Genomic DNA, 19911 nt, shown 5'->3' with positions numbered 1-19911 from the left:
ATAAATTACTATTAATATAATAAGTTAATTTAATAATCTTTAATTATTAAGTATAACTCTTTAATATTAAGGAAGATATATCTTTTATTAAATATATTATAAATTAAATAAAGGTATTAAAAGACTTAATTAATTACTTAAAATAAAATTAAGCTATATTAAGATAATAATAGGCCTTTATTAATAGTATTATATTAAGTAATAGTAATAACTTATATTAGGTGTAATTTATAAAATTAAAATATATAATTAAGTTAATTAAATTAATAATATAAATATTTTATTATAAGAATTAAGGGCTATTATAAGGTAAAGAAGGAGAAGTAAGAGGGAAAAAAGGAGGAAAAAGGTAAAAAAAAAAAAAAAAGGGTTTAATATTAAGGGAAAAACTATAAATATTAATATACTAAGGCTAGCTTAGTAGGTTAATAATAAATTAGATTAGGTTATAAATATAAAGCCTAAAATATAAAAGGCTTATATAGCTAAAGTATTAAAGTAAAAAGAAGTTTAAATATTATATAGGAAATAGTACCTAAGGGCAATATAAAGAGCTTATAAAGCTTAATACTATTAAGAATAAGTATTATAAAAAAAGGTTAACTCTCTAAATATTTTTCTTTAGGCAGTTATTAGGGCCTTATAAACCTTATAGCTATCTTTACTTCTATTTTAGCCTATAAAAACTTTCTATATTAGTAATCTACTAATAGCAGATAGTAAAGAAAAAAGTTATAATAAGAGAAAGGTATATTTAAACCTAACATAGGGAGTAGTTAATACACTAGGGTAGGCATGAGTTTTACAATCTCAGGAAATAACTGCTATTGCACTAGGATATGCTTAAAATAGATTAAAGGTCAGGTTATTTATAATGACCAGCAGTAGTGAGTTGATTGGTTCTATCTTCTGTGTGGGGTATTCCATCCCACAAGCTTTGCTTTAAATCACCAGCTTGATTACTAAGGGCTGTTATTCCTAAGGCTCGTTGAGACCATGCCCGGCCTGCAACAGATAGCGACGGTAACAGATGGCCGGCCAATTCTTGGTCCACATAAGCAGGCTGGACGCTCGTCATCGGCGCAAGGGTAGAAATCAAGGGCTCTTGTGATCCTGTTTCATCCCAACCGCATATGAAACATTCGACAATCTGACTTCCCCGCTGACGACAGTTTTGTTTCGAAGCCCTCTCCTTTTCTGCCTTTACGGCTAACGGTGAATTCCTTCTATTCGTGTTTCACTCTGCGCTTGCGTCGAACAAGCGGGAGGAAACACTGCCACTGGATTGATTCGGCCTCCAGGTCTCTTGCTGTTCGATAGAATTGGACGTTTAACTGTTGCGCGGCCAGAGAGTTGTATTCACACCTTGAACCGGTCCTTCGTGTCCTCCTAAGACTGCACCCCACCGCAGCGTCACTATTTTCAAGCACCATGCTCTGGGCCGCGGCCATGATTCCCCTCGCCGCCCCCCAGTTATTCATCATGGGCGCTGGCGGCCTTGCGCGCCAACTGGCACAGCCATGCAAAAGACTTCATCCCATCCGACGCGCACGATAACTGCGACTTGACCTTTACCAAATTCAGATGCTACCGGCCCTCAGCCGTCTCCTACGATGACTTCATATCACCCGTCCTGCAGTACATTGCCCTAGGGGAATATAGAAAGCATTTGCGACATGTTTGGGACGAGACGGTGTAGAGCTCCTGGGCTGGCACCCCGGCTGGAAGGCACGAACATAAAGGCGGACGACGGAGCTATAACAAGGAGATGGGAACTCGCGTTACCACAGAAATATGTACAAAGCATAAAAAAGCCAGTCAGCTGCTGTCTCGCCACGCAGCAATCACCATGTAAAGCTCTCCTCAACAAAGTCCACCACCGTCTCCGCCTGCATCGCGCATACCGCACCTCTCACGTCATCAGCCAGCCCACCAGGTCCGCAAACCGTGACGCACATGGCGCCGGCCTGTTCTTCGATCTCTTTGGCCAGCAAGGCCAGCACGTTAGGCCGCCCAGTGTACATTCGCACCGTGGTGCTGGCGTTGGCGATGTCGCGCGGGTTCCGGGGCCGCGTGACAAAGACATGGAGGCAGAGGATGTCCTTTCGATGGGGAATGCTCAGGATCATGTCCATATACGGGCGAACCCACTCGAGTGACTCATACTCGCGGATGATCCAGACGAGAGTGACGCGACGTGTGGCCACGGTGCCCGCGTTGTAGCCCTCGAGTAGGTGTCGGATGTACGAGAGTTGGTGAGTGATGCCCGTGGAGCCGGCAAAGAGAACGGCATGGCCGTATGAGTCGAGGCTGTGGTGTCCAGCGTAGGGGCCCTCGAAGGCAGCCTTGAGCCGGATGCTATGACCGGCCTGGCTCGCCCTTAAGAAGAGCTTGCGGGTCATGCCCGTCTGTGCGCCGACGATGAATGACACGGCCGTCGATACATTGGCCTGGTCCAAGGAGGCGAGAGGTTCCTTCTCTGAGGTGGGCAGAGGTGTGCTGGAGAGGTGGTTGACCCAGGCAATGGAGAATGGGTGGCTCTCCCAGGAGTTGACACCCCAGAACCGTAAGTACGCGTGCGTGCCAGGCTTGATGTCCATGTACTTTGGGAGTGTCAGCGTCACTCGTGTGACTTCTCCCGACATGGGCTCGCATATAGCATACGTAAAGCCTCTTCCGGACCAGTTTGCGTGAGCAAGGCGTATCACGCGGGCAAGGCGGTCAGCGAACCAGAGGGCCATGATGGCCATGATCCAGGATAGCTCAGGAAGACCTCCCGGGATACTGGCAGATGCGCAATGAGCCCAGGTGCACACAAACGCAATGGTTGCCAGGATGATGTGGGTGTTGAGGAAGGTCTCGTAGAAAGCGTAGCGGAGGGATGACAGGGACTGAATGAGCATCATAACCACAGCAACTGTGCCCAGTGTGCCGGACCCGATGAAAAGGCCGCCCGTAATCGCCCGTCTGACATACTCCCAACCGTTATCTGCGACAGCTGCAATCGCCCAGGCGATGCTGTGGATGACCACCTCGAGCACCACAATGCGGCCAATCCATCGGTGCAACAGGTTACACGTATCAAAACTGATCTTGAGGACAGGGATGAGCGGGTTGTTCCGCCCGGCCAGGATGATGAGCGGCACCATGTTGACGAGAGCCAAGTTGCCCGAGCGGCCCCGCAGCTCGGCGCAGAAGGCGTAGCGGTTGTCATTGGCCCAGTTTAGCACGAACATGTATGTGAAGTTACTGCCCAGGTAGCCGACGAGGAGGGCCATGTGCAACCGCAAGGGCAGGGTGCCGACGCTGATAGCGGAGGAGAGGCGAAATCCCCTACTGTGTCGCTTCTTCCACAGCGGAGCGTAAATGACGTGCTTCTTCGCAGCGGGCATCCAACTCCACTGCGATATTCTCCAGTATCTTTGCTTCTCTCGGGCGACGGACATGGCCGAGATCAGCCGCAGCTGTGCCCAGACAATCTCCAGCATACGGATGGTCAAGACGACAAGGGCGATGATGCCCAGGGTCCACCACAGAGCTTCCTTGAACAGCATATTCTGGGCCTGGTTGATACCGTTCATGCCTGAGTAATAGGGTGTAATGGTTGAAGTCGATTCTACCTCTGGGTGAGACCGATCTGGTCCTTGAACCTCGACGGCAGTCGATGCCGACGAAATCATTGCCTTGATCCCGGCGGTCCGGTAGAAGTCCATAGTTGTCGATGTACACTGTTGTTAACGAGTTACTGAGTGGGTAGAAAGGGAGGAAAGGACGAACTTGTCCTGGTTCAGCCGCCTTTTTTAGCGTTCCAGGATACCTGTAGGAAGGATAATATTGAGGAGGAAGATGAAGTCAGAAATGAAGGTCATGGCGAAAAGAGAGCCGGGAAAGAGGCATTTTCTTCAGTGCAGGTCGGGTCTCAAGCCCGATGCCGCCTCAAGTCGCAAAGAGGGAGAGTAGAGTGGTGCAGCGGTGCGAGAGAAGATGAAACAGACGGTGTGCTGGGAGAAGATAGGTACAGCGGTAAAGCTTATTGAAGCTGGAAGAGCCTTCTTAGCTAGCTGAACCCCCAGTCACGAGAAGATACTAAGACAGGAGGACTGGCATTGCGGAGGTGACGCTCTGTCGTATAGATGCTCCAGGGTGACAACGAAGCGCAGCGACGCAGCAAGGAACATGACTAGGATGATGGCACCGGCATAGACGGCCCCCGCGTCGGCGTTAGAAGCGGGATATAGAGGGCATCTCAGTCCCAACATGGAATGAGGTGCTCATGCTGCCCATTCCATCCATACCAGCCGCCGCCGTGGCCGACGCAGTGACTGGTGCTATCACCTGCGATGCAACCAGGCTTGGGATTGCGGTCGTTGCGGTGACTTCCTGGGTGCCGTCTTTGTCCACTTAACTTCTCGGTTCTCCGGAACTTCACGACGATGGAGGAGCAACTTCTTCGTGTGCCGGGTGTTCCCGATTGTGGCCTAGAGGACCGCTACTAGTGACAAGAACCTTCGAAAAAGGGGTGAATGAGTGGAGTGTAGTGGGTTAACTGTATGATCGATGGAGGTTCGACAGCGAAAAAAAAGGAACGGATTGTGACCAGCGCTAGCTACGGACGAATCAAAGGGATGAGGAGAACGAAGTTGGCTGACTGCTAAAAGTACGGATATGGACCTCTTTTCACCACCCCTCAGTTCGGCAGTGGAGCCCTTGCGAGCGGGTAGGATCTGCAGATGACTTTCGTAAAACAAATGTAACAGGCTGTGTCGCCAGCCCCTTTATAGTCACCGCTTAGTGTGGCATGGTCCTCAAACACGCTAAAAAAGCAGCCAGACGATGTATTTCCAAGGATCCGAGTCAGGGATTGATACTTAGCTTACGTAGTCAACGCCGATTTGGCACCCCAGCTGGAGCAAATCGGACATTTATGCGGGGTTTAGTGTTGTATCCTGGCTGGACTTCACGGAGGAGGGGGTGGCGAATTGGTTAGCTCCAGACTAATAACATTCGGTACTTAGATTAGTAGAGTGCAGAATAAGGCAGAGCGTTAATGCTATAAAGCATACAAGCACGCCTCGTGTATCTCCTCTGCTGTGTGCAGACTCCTACTAGCCAATTAACCCACTATTATATTATTAACAGCCATAGCTTTATTTAGCTATAACCCTCACCCTAACCCTATAATCCTATTATAACCTTGAAGGTAAAGAATTTGCCACTTCTATAAAACTTTAGTAGTTAGCAAAGTATTCTCTAATGCTTTAGTATCACAGGGTAGGCATAATCTTCACAGCCAAAGGAAATGGCTCCCACTGGAACGGCGCCGGGGCATCGCAATAAGATTTTAGCTGCTCCCAGAGGAATTTAATTCGCTTGCCAACACATCAACTAATACCAATTATACTGACGGTATTGAGTTTGCGAAAGACGGGATGAGCTGATGGGTGCTGACTTGGATAGTGGTTATGCTTTGAATATTCCTTATCTGGTCAATGTTATAAAGACCAGGTTATCTTGTCTAATGATTCGTTGGCTAGGACTATGAATAGATTACCTGTGTCTTGAGTTGTCATTTTACGCGTGTGTTTCTTCTTTACTGAAAGCTTGTGCTGCCAAGATCTATCACATGCATATGTAACAGTTTTTCTGCCACTTGTTTTAGTAGTTGATTTTCGTGTAATAAATGCATAGCCTCGCGTGGCGGCCTATGAATTGATTGCGGTCACTAGCTCATCACGAGAGTTGTACTCGGCTTCGGGGGGTAAACAATCATCGGGAAATGAAGCAAGCTCCTGCGAAGGGGGAAGAATGGACGATGACTCAATTGAGGCACTCATTCTGCCCCGTTGAATGCCTCTTTGTATGGATCGAACCAGATCTTGATCCGAAGTAAACAAAAAAAAACTAACAGGTGATATGATGCAGTTGCTAGCTAATCGAATTATCTCTGGGACCTGCTAAAATCTTATCGCGGCGCCTAGGCGCCGTTCCAGTGGGAGCCCTTTATATTGGCTGAGGCTTGTTGGTAGGTTCAACCTACTTTGGAGGGTGTTAATGCAAACGCTCCAGGCTTAGATCTATTTCAACATCAAAGAGGAGAGCGACCGAAGAGAATAAGTCGTTCATTTCAGACCTAATTATAAATAAACAAGGATGATTTTAACTCGGCTCCGTGCATATTGGCCTGCTTTCTCTTAGTACCCTCTCGTTAGGAGGGCTTGTCTTACTAAGAATAGGATAAATAATAGGGATATAAACTATAAGACAGCAAGGGAACTCCCCCTATGAAATAGACGAGAATCAACAGAAGTAAGTGCCAGGGCGGTCTACGTTGCTCCGATGTGGATACGGATGACCAGAAGACGCTTGCCATGATGTCAAACGGTATGGATATCTTAGAATCTAGCCTATGCCGATCGTTGGCGCAGTTGCTGGAGACCCAGGGAGAGGACAAGCAGACTGAGACAGTAGAGCGGGAACACAATCCTTACAGGAACCTACCGCTTCCGTTCGAGGCCGAGCTGAAATTAGATGAGGGACCGATCGTGGTGGAGGTTATAAACCCGAAAAAGGAAGGGCGCTCATTTACGTTCTTAGCTGCAGTTCAGACTGTGGCGGCCCCATGACATAATCTTTCCAGTATCAAATTGATGGTGCGGTAGTGAAGAAAACGGTGCAGCTCATGGTACGCCAGGGGCTGTATATGGCATGGCAGCGAAGTTGAGCGGCGAAAGTCTCGGGCAATGATGCAGTTCTCTAAATATCTTTCTTCTCTATTATAATATGGGAGAGAACAAGAGGATGGCAGACTTTTACGCATCTAAAGATTGACTAGGTAACGCTTGTTGAGTCATATGAGCTACTTTGGCAATAGCCTGCTAGATTTTCTTAAGGATATATGGCGTGATGATGAGCGGACGTGAGTCTATGAGAAGAGGTGGGTGTAGTTTCTGCCACTCTAAATCAAGGAATAGAGAGAGACAGAGAAGTTTCATATATTCTAGTCACAATAAGTACCTCTAATTGCACTTGTTCTCTTTCATAGCCTGAATTATGCAAGAAAGGCATGCGTGGGACTATGTCGACTGAATGCGGGCGCCAATTGTGTGCCTCGTCTTTCTGCAGCTAATCCCTTCACGCTTACCACTGTCTGAAGACGCCCAAAGGGTCAGGTTGATGCAAAGGAGTTGCATGAGAAGGATACTGTCGTCTTCAGGCTCCTTGATTAGGACATCGAGCTCGGCCTTGGCATCGTCAAAAGCATGTTTCGCAAGATACCGGGCACGATCGCGTGAATTCAGAATCCTGTAGTAGAAAACAGAGAAATTGACAGCCACGCTCAGCCTCAATGGATGAGCGGCTGTTAACTCTGCCTGAGCAACATAGGCAGCAATCTAGGAAGAAAACAAAATCCTCAATTCAGTATACCTTGGCTGATTGAATTCTAAGCCAACAGATTTGGAACCCACCTTGTAGGCATTATACCCAGAGATAACTGCAGGATTGTGTTTCTTACCCGATACGAACTCGGTCAGATAACGGCTGTAATCACCCTTCCTTAAACATGAGGAGTCAGCCAAAGTATTCTCGAGAAGGGGAGACCACTAAAATAGGCATACATCTTGTAATATAATGCCATTGACTCGCCAGTACTGGCATTTGGGATCAGGCTCTGGTCTAGCAGATCCAAGACGTCCCGACAGATCTCTTCGATCTCATTCTCAATCTTGATGCGGTATCCGCGGATGGTAGCAAAATGCTTCTCACTACCCTTGTACTCATTTTTCTCGATCGAGAAGATAATGCGCCAGCTGGCACGACGGGTGTTGAAAACGTTATTAAAAGCAGTAGTGAGAAGGTTCCGCTCATCGACACTCAGCTCAACACCCTTCTTGACGACTTGCTTCAAAAGGGGCACCATGTCATCATAGCGCTGAGCCTGACCACAGAGGCGAGCGAGGAAAACCTGGCTACAGCCATAAACATCAGTGTTATGGGCCTGGAGAGACCGATCGAGCGGAGAGACAAACTTCTTACCCTGCATGATGGGTGTATGGTTTGGTATATTCCGGTGGTGCAGTGGGGACCTACAGAAGGAAAGTCGTAGTCCGAAGTAGAACAGTATCAGATATCCAAAGGAAAATGTGCCGCTAGAATGGGAGATAATGAGGTAATGACACAGCGGCAACGGTAATAGGGAGTAGTGCGTGGCGAGGGTAAACTAAGGAGGGTTTGTTTGTTAACTCCTAAGTGTGGTGTGTCGGTTTTGATTTTGGCAAGCAGAGAGGAGCGATATAAATGGTCGTTGGGCGTCTTAAACACACTATAGTCGGGCGAATGTAATGGGTTGCTCACCAAGCCGCTGACTGAAGGTTGACGTTGCGTCCTAACGGCACGCTCAGGCCCACACTTCGCTGAACCCGAGAGATATGCAGAACATTAATGTATCGGCATGAATGAATTGTATCAGGAAATGAGGATTTTATATAGATGTCTACATGCTTTAAAGACGATGCGCCGCATTCTCATATGCATTAAATGATAACTGCTTGGATCCAATCTGGCCGGATTAGCATCAATTAACCAACGGCATGCATATACAGCCTACACCAAAAGCGAAAAGGACAAATTGAAGTTAAATTAAAGATAGGTAAGTTGATAAAGAACGATTACCTTCAGTTTTGGGTGGCAGGCTCACTCATTCAATGAAGGCGATAATTCTTGTTCGCTTATACTCTATATCTTGCTTGGCAATGTCGATGGTCCTCTGAGTCCATCTCACCAAGCATTGGATCGGATGTGGATGGTATGGATGTGTTTGCCTGGGAATGCTAGACGCGCGCCAGCGGCGCAGTATCTACCAGGGGAAGAACACTGCAAGGGTGCACGGGCGAAAAGCGTAGATTTCTGATGAAATATCGGCAATGCTTGGGGCACAGACGCGTGCACAGACGCGTGCACGGACGCGCTTGGGCTAAACCAGTGAATTTTACACCAAATGATCCCTGCCTTGCTTATACTTATTTCCTCCCTCTAGCCTGATGATTTTTTTAATATAATAAGGAATTCGTTAGATCTATGCCTAGATCTGCTCCTGCGGCATCGCTAATCAAGCTGCCTCTTATCTGTAAATAGCTTTACTTTTGCTTTAAGGTATATCTTTTTTTATAATTTCCCTCTTTAAATACGGCTAGGCTGCTTTAATAATATTTAAATAAGGGCTATTTCTATATTAAAGAAGTTACTATATACCTCAATGCGGCTATCTTCCGCCTTCCTCCAGTCCAGATAAGCCATCATCTCTTCTTTAGCCCATTCCTTCGCATCCGTTGAAGTGGTAGAGAGCACTGTAATCTGGTTGCTTTCCAAACACCAATTATAACTTTTCTGGTCATACCGCAATGGGAGACCCATCGCCCTGCGGTATTCCTGGTTGGTTTTAATACTCCCACGGGGTTGCGCTTCATACCAAGCGCGTCTTGCAGCAACAAATGTTTGATATATGGCTTGTGCAGAATCATACCTTGGCAGTGAACATGGAGGGGGATTAGGCGAAGGTGCTGACACAAGAACAAGCGATGGAAGAGGCCGTGGCGCAACTTCTGCAGGCGGTTGGGACACTGGTGCTGCTGTGATGAAATTCGAATCTAGGATGCCTTTTGGGTTCTGGGTTGAATCTAACAATACGGTAGATCGTGAGGCTAGCTCCGAAGCAAAATCTGATTCCTCCGAGTACCTCAACGGGCACGTCTTTGACGTCATTGTATGGACGACCACATTGCATCTGCTGCATGTGCTTGGAGCCCGTGTAGCAGCTTTAACTGCTGTAGATCTTGCTTAGAGAGAAAGCATTATCTTATCGCTCGATAGCTCCCATTGAGACGGCCGTCTCCGGATACTGGGTTAAGTCCTGCGCCCACTTGCCCGTATTCCTGAAGTTTTCCCGGTCCCGAGATGTAATGTCCTTTCCTGGCTTGACGGACTATTTTATGCCTAGGTGGCCTGGCCCATAAAGCAGGCCGGACTCGTCTAGTTTCAACTTCCAGGTGATTGGCCGTGGCGCTTTGGCAGACTACTTTAAGGCTGACCGTCTAAATCCTAATGGCTTCAAATCTGACCGCTGGCGCCAACTGCCGTACTCGCTGGTATGGACTGGGGGTTGTTTTTTGGCCGTCTACGAAGTTTAGTAGCGATCTTTGGGTCTAGGATCCGGCGATGTACGTCTTCGCTCACAGGCTCTCATAGATGCCACCCGGATAGATATCCCACTTGGTTAGAGGCGTTGCAGTGATAAACTTCCTGTAAATCGTATGATGACAGGGGATGCCAAGCTCGATAGGGACGGTGCAATCGTCGTTGCACGACGCTATGGCATCCGGCCACGGATTTGCCGCGGTAGGAATGCCTTTCAATGCCTTGTGTTGCTCCCTGGTAATTAAAGAAAGTGCCTTCTGAGATACCATCCTAGGGAGCTCGCCCAGATACTCTGAGCCGCGCCCAACGTGTTCTCGCGCCGTTAACACCTCGTCCTGTGCACAAGCTTGACAAAACTTCCTTTCCTGGTCTTCCAGCATACCTTGGATTGCCTCGACAAGCCGATACAAATGACTCATGCCGTTCAGGAGATAGCTCTTGATATTATTATTGCTAGCCTCTGTACTAGAGGTCACTCGAATGCCGAAGTTGCAGTACTTCCGGATGAAGCAACGGCCCACTGCGCCCTCACAGGCATGTATGTACAATATAGATACGCAAGGATTACTCTCTGGTCACTGAATTGCGTATAGAGGCACTCCCAGGCCTTATTGTGATCCTCTTCTGTCTCGATAAACACCACCAGCCTCCACAGCATAAGCACTCCGTGGTAATCGTAGGTTATCAGCCGAGATAAGTTATCGTGGGTGATTGGCTCTTCTTGTCTTCCGGATGCCTGTACTGCCTGTCGATCACATTGGTTGAGGGCAGCGTCGGGCTCATCCAAACTGCTCTCTTCACCAGTACTGCTGTCCCTCGTGGTGTACACCCACTTCCGTTTGGACTGCAGTGTTACATTGGAGTTGATATGGTGGATGCAAAGCTGCAGCTGGGTGTCTTGAAACCCAAGCCCCAGTGCCTTCTTCATCTGGTCGTCAAAGTCGGTATTGACAACGTCGGGGGTCCGGATGCTATATCGGTCGAGGAGCGTGCGTACACCGTTTGTAAGGAACTGGAACCCTTTAAGCCTCTCGTTGTCGATTAACCCGAATGCGGCGTTGAAGACAGTACCCAAGCAGGTCTGTCCCGTAACTTGGAAGAGTGGCAGCTTGAAGCGGTTCGTGTTGTACGTGTTGTCGAAACTGACGACCTCGGGGAAACGCCTCCACATCCGGATACAGTAGGGGAACGTCCAAACCAACCCCGCCATGGTTCGTCTTAGCCCACTCGGCAACGTAAGGGATCTCCTTGTCGTCGAACAACTTGATCAATGCAGCCGTAGAGCGGTAGCCACCCAGATTCTCTCTGCTAATCCGAGCTCTGGCATTGTAGATATCTCTCTTGGTGTAAACCGAATCTGGAAAGTGATCTCGGACTATGCCACCAATGTCTCATGCACGAATGCCAACCCGTCGACTGGAAGACTAGATGGTCGCCTTCACAGGTCTAGTAAGTCGTCGATGAATTGGGTGAGCGGCGGCATCGGTACTGGGGTTATGATTGTGGTGGTGGTGTTCCGCATCTGGGAAGTGCCGCAGAGTCCACTGAAAACAGTTCTCTGGCAGGGCCTCGGCAATAATCTTCCATAGGCACCCGACTTTCGAGACTTTCGTTTCCGAAGGCCAGCACCCCTTCCCGACCGCGGAGCCCCGTACCGATCGCATTGGAGGACATATCGACTTCGCTGTCCAGGTCGAATCATACCATGAGCCTTGATAACACCGAAGCCACGGGTTTTCGCAAAACTGTGAACCCTAGCAAAAAGGGCATCAGCCGACGGAGCTAGATCACCTGGGATTGGTGGGTTTCGAATTGTTTTGACTGCGTTGGACCTCGAGCCGGCATCGGATAAGTCGTGCTGCTTGCACTGCTCCTTGCCCGGAGCAGCCACGTTCGGAAGCAATGAGACCTGGACAGGGCTTGTGACTGGCTGTGAAAAAGTCGCACTGCCTTCTTGCGTTTGACGTCTTTGTTCGGCCTAGGTAAGGTCCCTTTCGTGGGCTAACGCAAGTGCCGAGGCGAGGTGATGGTCTGTTTTTACCAGCTGGTGAGCCAATCCTAAGGCAGTCGGGAGGATCGTCATTCTCGTTACGGCTCGCGTTATACACTCGTCTCGACTCTGTTAACCGGTGTGCTGCCTTTCCCGTATGGTCATGGCCGGGTCTGGTGTCAGTGTATCAACGTGTTGGAACTGTTTGCTTGGTCTATACAGGGACGTGCAATAATCGTTCTGGAGGTATATGTCTGATTTTCGCCACTGAGCACCTGGAATATCTTTGCCGATTGAATCGTGAAGTCCAGGCAGGGAGGAAAGATGATGGTCGAGCCATTCTGCAGGCACGCCACCCACAACTTCCGTGCCATATTGACATATTTCTAGGCAGGCCGTTGAATTATCTGATAACTGGTTTGAGTTGCTCGATGAAGGCCGCGATTGTGTTCTACTAGAGGGATTAATCGGGCTAATTGGACTTCTGTGATGGCTTATATTGGTGGGATGAATATCTAGTGAAGGCATTATAGAGCTTCGAGGTATGTTGTATTCGTCGGGGGAAGGATAACAATAATGGTGATATGTGTTGACGCGATATGACGCGAATTGACGACGACTGGTCGAAGCGTCGCAGGGTAGGCATAATCTTCACGGCGTCAGGAAACAACTGCATTAGTAATCTAGCTGTATACTTGAATAACTCTGCGGAATAGAATACCCTGTACGAAGAATAACAATTAATTAACACATTTGCTGCTGCTGATCACATTCACTTGAACCCTTTAAGCGATACGAAGCTTTGGTGGCCAACTGGCAAAAAGTGTGGCAGAATTTGGTACGTACAGATGAGATTTGGGCCAATGAGAAGCGCTAAAAGTGCGACACCCCTATCAATTGCTTACTTTAAGTCACCCAGCTTGATTACTAAGGGCTGTTGTTCCTGAGGATCATTGAGACCATGCCCGGCCTGCGACACATAGGCAGCAGGCTGCTGCCTAATGCTAGTTGAGGTTATTCACATTCATCGTGATCCTTGCCTAATTTTGGCCTCATTCCAACTCTTAATAAGCTTCCTCTAACAGTAAGTGAAGGTCTCCGGGGCTTGACACCACGTCCATAATAGCTTCAAATGGATCCACTATACTTGAGGGGCTCCAGGGATTAATATGCAACTACGCCACTCTCTCCCCTCGTGGATTTAATGGACTGGTTTGAAAATCTAGACCAATCCTCAACTCCTCAATAAAGCACTTTTAACTATCCCAAATTGCGCCATAAGCTGGTACGCCTCTTGTTTCAAGACCATAAACCACCTTCTTCGTAGTTTTCTCATTCGCGATAATAATGACAGCTTCAGCCTTACAGCTCTTCGCCAAGTTATAGCCCATTTTGACGAGATCGGGACGGCCTTGCTTCTTTGTATCGTGGATGATTGCGTTCGGAACTCTTCTGGTAACAGTACGACAAAGGTCTTCCCCGAAAGCTTCTTTAGGCTGTTTTGTTGACCAGATGAGTTGCGCCCTACTAGATGGATTTTGAATGTAGCCTAACATAGGTCCAATACCGGAGCCAGTCGCGATGAGAACAACACGGTTGAACAGGGTTGCAATGCGCATGGCTCCACACGTCGGTACGCCTCGGATCCAAATGTGAGACGGACTATCCTGAATAGTTGATTTAGTCCAGTCACCAGCGTTCGAGACGATGAGCGAGTAGCCCTTCGGCCGGCCGTTGACGGCCTCGGGGGCAGGAATAGTGGCGAACGAGTGCCACTCCACGAGGGGATTGTATGATAGGCGAGCGAATGACCCATTGACGGGGACTGTATAGCCAAAGTGAAGTCTGATCGCGTGGTCCGACATCTTTTCCGCCTGGACGGGTACCTTACGGAGAAAGAACCACGAAGAAGCGACACTTACAGTCGCTACGGCCAGGAGCCAGAATGGTGGTGACCGGGCGCAGGCTTGTCCCAATGAAGTGCCGGTGGCTGCATTGTCCTTGCTTGCGATAATTACTTGAACCCAGAAGAATACGAGCATGGTCCAGCCGATAAATCGATGCGTTCTCTCAAACAAGTCGTGGTGGCGCTTACGCATCGACGGCCAGGCAAGACCGATCATGACGGCGAAAAAGGCCAAGAGAGCCCATGAGATAACATTGGATGTGATCGACTGTTTGCCCCAGTTTGAAAAACTTCCGCTCACCATGCAGACAATGTCGGCGATATTCGCCGCCAAGAGCCAAGCTCCTGCACTAACGGCTGCACCGGAATGGACACCGCCGAGATGATATATCTTTGCACAACGAGCCCGAATGAAGAGAGGCCAGGACTTTGGTGCGCTGCAAGCGATTGTGTATAGGACGTTGATGACGAAGTCCTGGCGGACGAGAACGGCCATGGCCAGGTTAATTGCCGTGATGTTGCTTAGCCACTCGCGGCTGATCCCGGTCATTACCAGAGCAATGGCAGCTGAGGTGTTGAACAAGCCAACAAGCGAGGAAAGCCGCCGGTAGATACTAAGTACCCGGTAACGGAGTCTGCGCGAATATTTGCGGTGCTTCTTGTCGGGGAGGGCGGCTTCGAGATCGATTTGTTCCTCGACCAGAGTGGCATCCAACGGGTCGGAGAACGAGCTGGTCTGTGGAGCACTTAAAGCTGAAGAGTCGGATCGCGAGTGACTGAGCCGAGCGGGTTTGGGTGGAAGGACTTGGCCGTAGGGCGCCTTTTTGTCTGTTGATATAGGCTCCTGGGGAGTGGATGCAACGTGCCGTAGTGCTTTTTCGTCCAACTTGCCATTCTCCGTCAGGGGCAATGCATCAAAAAAGTGATATCGTGTTGGTATGGCATAGTAAGACTGATGGGCTTCGAGGTGGCCTTGAATCACTGGAAGAGGACAATGGCGAGGCGTGACAAAGGCATGAATCTCACCATCAATGAGCAGCGCAGCAGCCCCTTGTACCGAAGGGCACGAGTTGAGAGCTGCAGTAACTCCATCTAGTTCAACATAAAAGCCCTGAATATGTGAGCCAAGAACGCTTCGATTGCAGTGAGCGAATCAAACCTTGACTTTGACTTGATCATTGACAGGCCCCAAGAAGGGGATAGTACCGCTAGGGTTCCACTGGCAGAGATCTCCAGTATCGTACATCTTGGTTCTATAGGAACATGTCAGAATCAATTTTGTGGCTACAAGAAAGTGCATCGGATGATTTACCCGTCTTGACTGTATGGATCGAACCTGAATCTCTCAGCTGTCTTTTCCGGTAGATCGATGTATCCACGAGATACCTCTGAGCTACCGGCCCACGAGACGCCAATCTCACCTACAGTCACAGGGACAAGGGATTCATCAAGTATGTATCTCTTATTCCAGGGTGTAGGTCTTTCTACAGACAGAGGTTAGCCAAGTTGATGCCTATGCATGATGTTAACAACGGTAGTCTCAGTTGGGCTGTAGCAGTTTATGCAAGGAACATAAGCAACGCAGATATCGGCAAGCATATCGACCATTTAGATACAAGAATCCAATAGAACGCAACAATAAGTACCTTTGCGAGCTAGGCTTACCCGCAATAGCTACAGCTTCGAGATTTGGGTAATCCTGGGGGTCGTGCTTGGCCAGGATGCTCGGGTGCAAATGAAAACGTTAATCTGCAGATGTGGGCTAGTTGTTATCAAGGCGTACTGCGATAATTTTTTCTTACCTGCGGCAAGGCTTTTGAACAGTTAGAGCTGCGCATTCCCATAGTGCCGCCGTTTGCTAGACAGCCAAGCGTTTCCCAGGCGGGCGTAGCCCATCTGAGTTAGCTATTATAGTGTGATGGAGCTAGCTGGCGTAAGACTCTTTTCATTACCGATCGGTTTGGACAATTTCGGAAGCTCTTAGGGGAAAGAAGAAATAACATCGGTCCATTGCCGTATTCGGTTTTAATGCAAACCCTGTCGAAGGCTGAACACGGCTTGTCTGACCAGCTGCAGCCACAACAGCCCTTTCGGTGGGCTAAGCAATGCGGAATTCGACACATGCTACTCCGTACACAGGGGCTTAATATCGGGCAGCTGACCACGTAGCTGATGCACATGGTCATCGACCATGCAGTGACACTTATGACAAACTAACAAATGCAGGCCAGCAATTCGAAACAAGGGGACTGTATAGGCAATTATTAGCTGCTCAGTCGTGAGGTGATATGCCTACCCCACACACCATATCAGCATCAAGTCGTCGTAGGGCAGGCCGGCCCGCTCTGCAGAGATCGCGGGGTCCTGGCTAGATAATTAGTATTATCGATTCGCCCTTACATAAAAACACCTCCTGCTGCATTAAAGGCGTTGGCTATAACCGAGCTTCCTCTCTCGCCTTATATAATAAATACAGATAAGTTGCTTCGTATACGGCGGCAGCCAAGGTGGATAAAACCGGCAAGATGCGGCCACATTGCCCAAATGTCATTAAACCATTGCTGACTGGAACGCAAACCTGCAACGCCAAAGCAGTCATGCACTTTGCCAGCCGTATTTCCACATTGCCTTTGCAGTGGCGTCTCATGAAACTGCCGTCCCTCCAAAGGAGGCCCGAGCGTTGATCAGTGACCAATTGACACTCTGTGACATGCACATCCGGCAGGAAACGTCATTCCGTCGTTGCAGCCTGATGGTTCTATGTTTTGTGGATAGCTATGCTGGATAATTCTCGCGATCAAGGCCCCACTAAGGACAGAAAAAAGGCATTTGGTTAGACGAACGCTCGGGCCTCCTTCGAATATTCGACAGTCGGGAACAAGTCCTGTAACCTTACAGCTAGCCACCTTAGCACGACGGTGGCAATATGCAACTTGGCGCACCCCTACTACCAGCAACTTATCTGTATTTATAATAAGGCGAGACAGGAAGCTCTATTATAACCTAATATCTATAATACAGCAGGAGGCTTTTTACTTTAAGGGCAAATCTATAATATAGTTCCTTTATTAGGTCTTAGCTATCTTTACAGAGGTAGCTAATCTGCTTAATAATAATTTAATACTAATATAATTTATAATATAAGGCATATTACCTTATAATTAAGGAAATATATAATAGCTAATAATTACCTATTTAGTAACCCTAGCCTCTTAGCGCTTAGTCTATAGCAAAGCCATGCCTTAAAATCTTTAGGAATAAGTTAAACAGTACTATAATATTTTTTATATTATATAAATAAAGTCTTTTATTTCCTTTAATATTTATATATATAAAAGAATATAATAATTTTATAAATAAATAATAACTTTAAGTATAAAATAGCTTAAACTTAAGGGTTAAATAAAAGTAATTTTTATATTACTTTAAGCTATAATATTAACTTATAAAACTTAGTAGTACCTATAGGTATATATTAGCCTGATTTTAGCTATTTAACTAGTTAGTTTATAAATAAAAATTTAATAACTTACTAATTATTATTATTAGATAAATAAGCAAAGTGCCTCTGGCTAAAGTATACCTATAGGTACTACTGAATTTTATAAATTAATATAATACTTTACTTAACTAAGGATTTAAGTATTAGGCTAAGAAGGGCTAGGTTAAGGCCAAGCTGCCTAAGTTAAGTTAGTTTTAAATCCTAGAACATCCCATATTAAGTCGATATCTATGTTTAAGAATTGGCTAAAGTTAGAGCTAATAATAGCTTGCCAGTCTTATACTTATCCTGCCTGGCCCTAGCCTATCTGCTAAGGCTGAGGTAGCCCCTATGCTAGGCACCCTAATCTAATTAATAGAAACTTTAAATTATTTACTGCTAAATAGGCAAATAATTAAATCTTATATAAGATTATTATTATTAAGTTAAACCTTAACTTAATTAGAACTTAGTAATAAAATATAAATATTTCTTATAAGAATAGTCCTGGATTATAAATATATTAGTAATATTAATATTAAGAAATAAATATAAAATAATCTTAGTAAATAATAATATCTAAGTTATAGATATTTAGCTATAGACTTACCTCTATTAGTAGGGATAATTTAAATTAAGAAGTTTAATTAAGTCCTTAAATAAGATATTACTTAATATATATACTTAGTTAGGCAGGAGCTAAGGCGGCTATTAATACTATAGCCTGGCTATAAGTTTCCAGAATGGTAAATAAATACTTATATTATATTTTATAATAAGCTTTCTATAGCTAAGATTATATAATTAATATTTAATAAGTCTAAGGTATTTAATACTTTAATAAGTAATAATCAGAGTATAGTTATAATTATATAAGTTTTATCCTAAGTATTATTTAATTATATTTATCCTTAACTTATATTTCTCTTATTATATTATCTTATAACCTAATTTGATTTATTATTAACTTATTAAGCTAGCCTTAGTTTGCTAATATTTATAGTTTTTCCTTAAATACTAAATCCTTTTTTTCTTAATTTACTTTTTTTTTTTTTTTTTCCCTTTTATTTCCCCTTTTTTACCTTATAATAGCCCTTAATTCTTATAATAAAATATTTATATTACTAATTTAACTAACTTAATTATATATTTTAACTCTATAAACTATACCTAATATAGGCTATTATTACTATTTAATATTTTTTTTTTTTCCCTTACTATTAGCCTTATATAAGGCTATTAAGCTTTTTAACTTTTTTATAAAGGCTTAAATAGTAAGACCCTTATAGCAGGCTATTATTATAGAATTTAAAATTATATAAGGTTTATCTGCCTTAATAGTATAATTACTGCCGTAACTAAATAGTATTAATACTAGCTATAAGCCTCTTAGCAGCTAGGTTACCCTTCTTCCTTTATCCCACCTAAAGGACGCGCCTAGTCTATCTATTATACTTTAAGTATATTCTCTAAATTAACTTCCTCTTCTAATTATACTTACTAATATTAATTATAGCCACTAATATAATACCTATATATAATAGCCTATAGCCTAATTAGGGCTATTATATAATTAACTATAATCTTATTAATATAATTAGACTAGTGCTAAAGTAAGCTAAGGGTAAAGATTACTATATATTATATAAGATAACTAAAGCTATTAGGATAAACTTCTCTTTAAGGGGCAGATTAAGCCTAGTTAAGATAGCTATCTTTAAATATAGCCTAATTAGCTTAATTAGTTATATAGATTTAGATTACCTAGGTAGTATAATATCTTTAACCTGGCTAGCTAAAGAGCTATTTAGATTAAAGAAGCTAGAAGAAGCCTTATAGTAAGGCTGGTCTCTTAAGGCAGAAGAGGTAGCTTTCCTTGCTATATTTATAGGTAACTTAGCCTAATATAAAGAGTGGCTTAAGAATGTAATTATTAAGGCTAAATAGGTACTTTATATCCTCCTTCTTATATAAAAGTAAAGGGAGTCTATATATAATATTTTAAGATAAATATAAGGTAAAAGTAAGGTTTAGAAATTCTATTAAAGTTAGAATTAAAGGAATTAGGTTAACTTTTATATAAGTTAGTTAGTAAAAGTTAAATTAACCTAGAGTTATAACTTTATTAATTAAATATATATATAATATAATATATAATTAATTAACCTTATATATAAGAATAAATTTAGTAAAATTAATAAAAAAGCAGTGGTTTAAACTAGGACTATTTAATATAATACTATTAATAAAAGCCTGCTATTATTTTAATATATTTTAACTTTATTTTAAGTAATTAACTAAGTCTTTTAATATCTTTATTTAGCTTATAATATATTTAATAAG

The 19911-nt window shown here is 45.0% G+C and overlaps 5 protein-coding genes across 5 annotated transcripts; 1 reads left to right on the top strand and 4 right to left on the bottom strand.

Annotated features, from left to right (window-relative positions):
- Positions 1-1761: 1761 nt before the first annotated feature.
- FOIG_15410 (uncharacterized protein) lies at positions 1762-4105 on the bottom strand. The gene has a single exon (XM_031216770.1). The coding sequence runs from the start codon at positions 3711-3713 to the stop codon at positions 1845-1847; it is 1869 nt and encodes a 622-aa protein (XP_031053462.1). The 5' UTR covers positions 3714-4105; the 3' UTR covers positions 1762-1844.
- A 2968-nt stretch (positions 4106-7073) lies between these two features.
- FOIG_15409 (tyrosine 3-monooxygenase/tryptophan 5-monooxygenase activation protein) lies at positions 7074-8041 on the bottom strand (the record flags this gene model as incomplete). The annotated part of the gene is made up of 3 exons (XM_031216769.1): positions 7074-7391; positions 7467-7554; positions 7617-8041. The coding sequence occupies 3 exons, from the start codon at positions 8039-8041 to the stop codon at positions 7074-7076; spliced, it is 831 nt and encodes a 276-aa protein (XP_031053461.1).
- Positions 8042-9398: 1357 nt separating this feature from the next.
- On the top strand, positions 9399-9838 carry FOIG_15408 (uncharacterized protein; the record flags this gene model as incomplete). The annotated part of the gene is made up of 2 exons (XM_031216768.1): positions 9399-9429; positions 9513-9838. The coding sequence occupies 2 exons, from the start codon at positions 9399-9401 to the stop codon at positions 9836-9838; spliced, it is 357 nt and encodes a 118-aa protein (XP_031053460.1).
- A 1791-nt stretch (positions 9839-11629) lies between these two features.
- Positions 11630-12555, bottom strand: FOIG_15407 (uncharacterized protein; the record flags this gene model as incomplete). The annotated part of the gene is made up of 3 exons (XM_031216767.1): positions 11630-12121; positions 12198-12354; positions 12542-12555. 3 exons carry the CDS (start codon positions 12553-12555, stop codon positions 11630-11632), a joined length of 663 nt encoding a protein of 220 aa, XP_031053459.1.
- Positions 12556-13437: 882 nt separating this feature from the next.
- Positions 13438-15333, bottom strand: FOIG_15406 (uncharacterized protein; the record flags this gene model as incomplete). The annotated part of the gene is made up of 2 exons (XM_031216766.1): positions 13438-15198; positions 15247-15333. 2 exons carry the CDS (start codon positions 15331-15333, stop codon positions 13438-13440), a joined length of 1848 nt encoding a protein of 615 aa, XP_031053458.1.
- Positions 15334-19911: the final 4578 nt, after the last annotated feature.

Source organism: Fusarium odoratissimum (assembly GCF_000260195.1).
Source record: "Fusarium odoratissimum NRRL 54006 unplaced genomic scaffold supercont1.52, whole genome shotgun sequence".
Lineage (NCBI taxonomy): Eukaryota > Fungi > Ascomycota > Sordariomycetes > Hypocreales > Nectriaceae > Fusarium > Fusarium odoratissimum.
The sequence above is the reverse complement of the archived record's forward strand: the minus strand, read 5'-3'. Positions and strand labels throughout refer to the sequence as shown.

Excerpts from the sequence above, each read along its gene's own strand:
- FOIG_15410 (XM_031216770.1), bottom strand. The coding sequence starts at position 3,713 with ATGGACTTCTACCGGACCGCCGGGATCAAGGCAATGATTTCGTCGGCA.